Source organism: Cariama cristata, unplaced genomic scaffold (assembly GCF_000690535.1).
Source record: "Cariama cristata isolate BGI_N322 unplaced genomic scaffold, ASM69053v1 scaffold4486, whole genome shotgun sequence".
NCBI lineage: Eukaryota > Metazoa > Chordata > Aves > Cariamiformes > Cariamidae > Cariama > Cariama cristata.
In genome coordinates, this window is record NW_009622546.1 from 47,689 (window position 1) to 54,799 (window position 7,111).

General features: G+C 41.3%; 1 protein-coding gene across 1 annotated transcript; it reads right to left on the reverse strand.

Moving 5' to 3' along the window:
- Positions 1 to 478: 478 nt before the first annotated feature.
- On the reverse strand, positions 479 to 6,692 carry LOC104163368 (gamma-aminobutyric acid receptor subunit gamma-3-like; the record flags this gene model as incomplete). The annotated part of the gene is made up of 3 exons (XM_009702358.1): positions 6,643 to 6,692; positions 2,900 to 3,121; positions 479 to 561 (listed from the first exon to the last, which is right to left on the reverse strand). Coding segments are annotated over exons 1-3 (355 nt in total), but the record flags the coding sequence as incomplete, so codon positions are not given.
- Between the last annotated feature and the right edge of the window lie 419 nt (positions 6,693 to 7,111).

Genomic DNA, 7,111 nt, shown 5'->3' on the forward strand with positions numbered 1-7,111 from the left:
GCTAAGCAGTAGAAGGAAAATGAGATTTACAGTAGTTACACCATTTACTTTTATTATGGAACAGAGAGGCATTACCATGCCACTTGCTATAAACTCAGATGTTCAGAGATTGCTGGGCATTTGCCCAAGCTGTGTACCTCCACAAGAAAACTGCAATTTCTATTCTCATTTGCATGTCACATGATTGTATAGATTAACATGGCACAGACTGGTATGAATATCTGCTCCTGCTGAATAGTATCAACTAAAAAGGCTGGTTCTGGCAAAAATAGCTGAGTAAACAGAAGAAGACTTCATGGCATAAGTCCATCAACCAGGACTGCTAGAGAGGAAAACAAAAACTCCCTGAATATTTAAGGAAACCTAAACTTCCTATACCTGTTGCGGAATAGTTGAACAACCTGGCAGAAATCAGAATTAAAGTCATGCCTCTGCCTACTAGTCATATACAACAATAAGGTACCCAAGCAGTACTTACAGCTAGAGAATATCAGAGGACATGAGTGTTCATCCATGGGGAAATTGTGCAGCTGCAGCTGGCACTCAGCATTGATGGTAAGCCTGTGGAGAAATCAAGCATCTGTTACTACACGTCAACACAATGAACAGTCAGAGGAGGAGGCAAGGTAACCTTAGGTATCATACAAGAGTGTTTTGGTATCTGTAAGTAAGGCCTGAAAGGAAAGGACTGTATTTGCAGATTGTTCATTGGCTGTTTAGGTCTGAACTAAAATAATAATAATTATCTAAAACCACAAATCATTTCAGACACATCATTAAGAGTTTCTTGATCCCAAGAAATCTGTGCATATGTTTTTCTCTAGACAATTCATCATTGAAGGACAAGAGATGGAAACAACTTTAGAAAAATAACAGGAAATATGGCTGATGTGGTGGCATGTAATTCCACAAATTTAAAACCTCTTAAAGAATCTTGTAAGGAACATTGTCTGCATTTACTCATAGTCTGAACTTAAAATTCTTTCAATCATTTTGGGTTGTCGCTCAAAAACTTAAAAAATCTCTGTATGCCATTCTCAGTTGTACAGATGTAACAAACAGATCAGCAGAAACATCTTCATCCCCACTTGAAAGCTTGTTTTATCTGATATTCCTAACACAAAGGACACTATGAATGGAGCTGATTTTAAAATTACTATTAAAACCAGACAATCTTCAGTCTGATAGCTTGCAAAGTAAATCTGTTTACCCAGGTAGATTGCATTAAGTGCTAGTTTATTATACAGTCTTTTTCAGGAAACAGACATCACATTAATTGCATGCCTGAATTTATGCAGCAAGTGTGAGGCATGAGGTTTTCTTGTTGGCTTCTTTTTTTCCTTGAGTTCTTAAAACTAATTCAAAAGCTAACAAACTGGATGGGGAAAGGTTTATGTCCCAGATTTAGGATGGCACAGAGAAAACCTCTGTCTTGGAGAAGGTCACCTCTGAGGAACTTAATAGTGTTTTTGCACCGAGACTAGTAGAGGATTTGCAGTGTTACAGCAGGAGTGCATTCACAGCCAAAAGTGGGCAGGGAAGAGGATGAAAAGGCATGGAGCATCACTGACCCTCGTACATTTTCTCCTGAATACAGAACGCTCGTCAACACCGGACAGTACCAGGGCAGACAGTAGTTACTGCTTCCATGCCATATCAATTCTGTGTGCTCACTTAAATCGGGTTAAGTTGTTTTGAATTACACAGTATTATCAATGAACAATGATCATTCTAACAGGTCCTCCTGTGTAAAAAGGAGGCTGACCTAAGTGGGCAAAAAGGACTCAAAACATCTTTCACAAACAAATGCTCATTCAAACAATCCACTGGGTCAAATTTATCCCTTTTTTAGCTGTTTTAGACAAATTTTGCAGTCCATTCCACAAATAGTTTCTGTAGTGATAGGTCTGTAAGTCTAACTGCTGTTAGGTAGGTACTTAACTTGCCCTGAAATACTGAAACAGGACTTAATAGAAAAAAAAAAAACAAACTTAAAACAATAACCCAACCAAGAGGGTATTGGAGTTGACAACCTAATCACCGAAGTCTTTAGCTAAAGGCTACTGAAATAAGCAAGAGCTCTTCACAGTGGAGCAAGCCTAAGAAGGGAAGGACACTAAAAGTATCAGTAGTTTTTCCAGCTGTTTAGTTCCTTTTTTATTGTTTGCCAAAAACTTTCTATTGGAGCCCAACTGTAATTGCAAGTATGATCAGAATACACTGTTGCACTGATAGAACTAAACACAATCACTGGGGAAAATGTGGCATGAAAGGGATGTTTCTGAAACAATTTGCCATGTGGAATATGGCTTATAGCGAAACTCCCTTCTGAGCAATTCGTCTCTTCCATAAGTAAACGCATATTTTGATTTCCACAGCTTTTTTTAATGCAAATATATATACAGTATTTCTAATACCACACAGTTGATGGTTTCACAAAGATTAGAAAAACTCTAAAAGCCTTTCCTCCAGGAATTCACCCTTGTGATGAGATGTGACAGACTATCTTTCAGCGTGACTTATTTGAAGAATCAAGTATTGACATTAGCGTGAATCTAGAAATACTTTATCCAAGCCAGCATCTAACTCTGATTAGAAATGTTTCTGACAGTTTTTATGGGACTACGTGCTACTGATTTTATTACAAGCACTAAAAAGCCCTACTTCTACAATTTAGACAGACCTATTTCCAACTCTCAAGGTTTCTTTTTCAGAAAGACAAGACTTCATCTTTTAAACTCAGCAGTACTTACTCCTGAATATTTCAGTATTTGTCCAGCATGGTCAGATAAGCATCAGGAAGAAAATAGCAGAGAAGAACAAAGATACCAGTGAAAATTACTACTACTACTTCAGAGGTGGGAGAAGCTTTAAGCCCTGCACCTCGCCGTGTGCTCACCTGAGGGTGTACAAGATCTTGCCATCATTCCATATGCGGAGGAGCTGGTTGGGGGTGGTGATCCAGTGAGCCTCCGCCGTCTTCGAGTTACGAAATATCGTGTCGGGGATCCAGATCAAGCCAACCATGTTGCTGTTCAGAGTCAGTATTTTCATGGTGCTGTTGAAGCGAAGACGGCTATCTGTCCACGTCTGGGCAAAAAATATATCAATTTGATATTCCTGCAATGAAAGCATGATATGCAAATTGAAATCAGTTCCACACTTCCCACTACTATTTGCTGTTTGATAAGGTCTATCTGGGTGTAGAGCAGCAGGATATGTTCAGGCCAATGGAGCTGTGTTTTTTTTTTCTACTGCCTGAGGAATAATATTTTTCCTTTTTTTTTCCTCTCTAGCTACTTTAGAAAACAGGCCAAATATCTCACTTGCCTTGGTCCTGTGCCATAACAATTTCTGCACTAGCATGTTCTTTTCCATTGTCTCTGAGAAGTCACAGCTACAAGGTACAATCTGCAGAGACTTCTTTGTCATAGGGCAGACTGATAAAAGAGCTGTGAAAGATGAACAGGAGCAACACACGTAAAATGGAGAATGGTAAGTTCCCCTGCTTATGGTAATGCCTTTTGGGAAGGGGGTTGTGTAAATTCAATAAATTAATTGTTCTGTTTGTTATCAATTGTTCAGACACTCTTTTTCAGGTCACATTACAGCAGAATTTAAAAGGCATGTCCGTGCTTCTTTACAGACATCTCATGTACCCCAAATGCTAAGAGTTGAGCAGCCATTAGCTTACTGCCCTGAATAGGCTAACATCATAATTTAGATAAAGCTCATCCTTTCTTTCATTCCATGTTTACTGCTGTGTTTCTGCAGGTACACAGTCATATTAGGTATAACTGCAGAAATTAAAGGACACGTGGGTAAACAGACAAAATTATATAGGTGAACATACAAAGAAGCTGATTTACGCATTTAATATGTCATGGAAGAAACTGTTAAAACTGGTATTTAAATTGTGAATTCCAGCCACTGGAGACTGGGAAAGGTCATGTTTGGTTTACTTATGTTCCTCTTCCTCTTCCCAGACTGCTCTACCTGTGAACCCTGTGGAAACGGCCATCAGAACGTGTCATGAAAGACCCTCTCACTATCGCAGAGTTGGCCACATCCATGATAGGGATGGCATTTGCTGATGTGACACAAAGCGTATGCTCTACAATAGGCTAATACAGGTGCTGGGGATAATCCAGAGGAAAACATCTCCTTAGGTCCCCTCATAGATGAATTCTTAGTATATCTGAACTAAGGAGAATTAAGGCTGTATAGAAAATCTGGTATGTCTTTGCATTTGACCACTCTGAACTTGCTTTTATTGCATTTTTGTCTATTCCCAAGTTTTAAAAAGGAAAGTGCAAAAAGAAATGCTGTTATACAAACAGTATCATATATTTTTTTATTTACAGTTAGAAGAGCTTGTAGCCTGAACTGAGGACAGTGTTTTTGCTAAGAACCATCTCATTGTCCTGCGCTATGACATTTCTGGTAGGTCATCCTTCTAAAGCTGATGTTATAACTCCAGGAAACCTAATTCACTGACACTGTAATCCTAGTCCAAGACACACTGTAGGCCTCTCATCTCTAAAGGGCAAATGATCAATAGGTCCATAAGTGGACCATGTATCCAAGTACCAGGTAATGGATCACCTTAGGAATTAAAGCCTAGCCACCAAAGGCATTGAGGACCATTTTTCTTCATAGCCTATCTCACTACCATTTTTCATTGTATTATTACCTTTATTTTCTCAGGGAAGCTGACAGATTTGAATCTGAAGAGACTTTTCTTTCATCTCCATGAGCATGAAGTTGCACATCTCCACACACTTAAAGGATGCAATGTAATGTACACAGTGTACTCTTATTATTGAAAAAGAACATCCTTAATTCACCAGGTTTAAGATGATAGAGTGCTCATCTTGTTTCTTTACAATCAACTCTGCATCATTTTAGTCCTTGAAAGTCCAGTGACAAGAGTTTGGCACATTCAGCTTCTATAGAGAGGAATATGCCAGACATCTCTATGGGTTTCTCCAAATGCTGAATGAGTAGAGCTGCTTTTTTAGCTCACATGTGAGAATCAGTATTTATAGAATCAAAGACCATTTGTATAGAGCTGGCTAATGACACTCCTGTCTTTTTACAGGACAAGTTTTTGCATGATAGTCATATTTGAGGTTATTTTATATGAATGCTTCAGTTTGGCTAAATTCACAGAATCACAGGATGGTGGGGGTTGGAAGGGACCTCCGGACACCATCCAGTCCAGCCCCTCTGCCAAAGCAGGGTCACCTGCAGCAAGTTACACAGCAATGTGTGCAGGAGGGTTTTGAATCTCTCCAGAGAAGGAGACTCCACAACATCTCTGGGCAGCCTGTGCCAGTGCTCAGCCACCCTCAAAGTACAGAAGTTCTTCCTCATCTTCAGGTAAAACTTCCAGAGTTTCAGTTTGCGCCCAGTGCCCCTTAACCTGTCTCTGGGCACCACTGAAAAGAGTCTGGCCCCAACCTCTTGACACCTGCCCTTAAGGTATTTATAAGCATTGATGAGATCCCCTCTCAGCCTTCTCTTCTCCACGCTGAACAGGCCCAGTTCCCTCAGCCTTTCCTCATCAGGGAGATGCTCCAGTCCCCTCAGCATCTTTGTTGCCTTCCACTGGACTCCCTCCAGTAGTTCCTGTCTTTCTTGAACTGGGGAGCCCAGAACTGGACCCAGTACTCCAGATGTGGCCTCACCAGGGCAGAGAAGAGGGGGAGGAAAATGTTCCTCGACCTGCTGGCCACACTCTTCCTCATGCACCCCAAGATACCATTGGCCTTCTTGGCCACGAGGGCGCATTGCTGGCTCATGGCTGACTTGTTCACCAGGACTCCCAGGTCCTTCTCTGCCAGGCTGCTCTCCAGCAGCTCAACCCCCAGCCTGTACTGGTACATGGGGTTATTCCTTCCTAGGTGCAGGACCCTACACCTGCCCTTGTTGAACTTCATCAGGTTCCTCTCCACCCAACTCTCCAGGCTGTCCAGGTAGCACAGCCTTCAGGTGTTTCAGCCACTCATCCCAGTTTTGTATCATCAGCTGAGGGTACAGCTCTATCCCTTCATCCAGGTTGTTGACGAATAGGTTGAACAAGACCAGACCCAGAATTGACACTGGGGAACACCGCTAGCTACAGGCCTCCAACCAGACTCTGTCTTGCTGATCACAACCCCCTGAGCTCCGCCATTCAGCCAATCCTCAATCCACCTCACTGTGCGCTCATCCAACCCACACTTTCTGACCTTACCTATAAGGATGTTATGGGAGGCAGTGTCAAAAGCCTTGCTGAACTCAAGGTAGGCAACATCCACTGCTCTCCCGTCATCTACCCAGACTGTCATGCCATCATAGGCTATCAGATTGGTCAAGCATGATTTCTCCTTGGTAAATCCATGTTCACTATTCCTGATAACCTTCTTTTCCTCCACCTTCTTAGAGATGACATCCAGAAAGAGCTACTCCATCACTTTTCCAGGGATGGAGGTGAGGCTGACTGGCCTGTAGTTGCCCTTTTTGAAGACTGGAGTGACACTGGCTTTCCTCCAGCCCTCAGGCACCTCTCCTGTTGTCCATGACCTTTCAAAGATGATGGAGAGTGATGGAGAGATTCAGGAGAAGCCATAATTCCCTTCTTTTTTTTTAGGATTTAGGATATTTAGGATTTCTACTCTGCCAAAGGAAAGATAGATGTTGAGCTCCATAATACAGTGTCCTGAGAAGGTACTGCAGCTAGATCTGAACAAAGTAGGCACCAGGAACAGTATAGATGTATCATTGTGGCTTCTATCCAGGTAAACTACTCTGGCTGAGAAACAGATTACATTAGCCTAGAAGCAGGGCCATGCTAACACCACTGTCCAACTCTCATTTTGCATTTCCGTTACTTATTGCTGCAACTAGAACATGCCAGCAATAATCATTATTCAAAATACCTCTGCAATGGGCCACTGTAACTCCATTCACTTTAATAAAAACATTTCAACTCAAATTAAATGGTTCACAGACCTTCTGAGTTATTTAGTTCTTTAAAAAATGCATTTTTGTTTTTGTAAACTGAGGTCATAAAAAGCAGAGCTTCTTAAAAGAAAAGACAATCAAAGTTGTTTGAAATCAGTTGCAT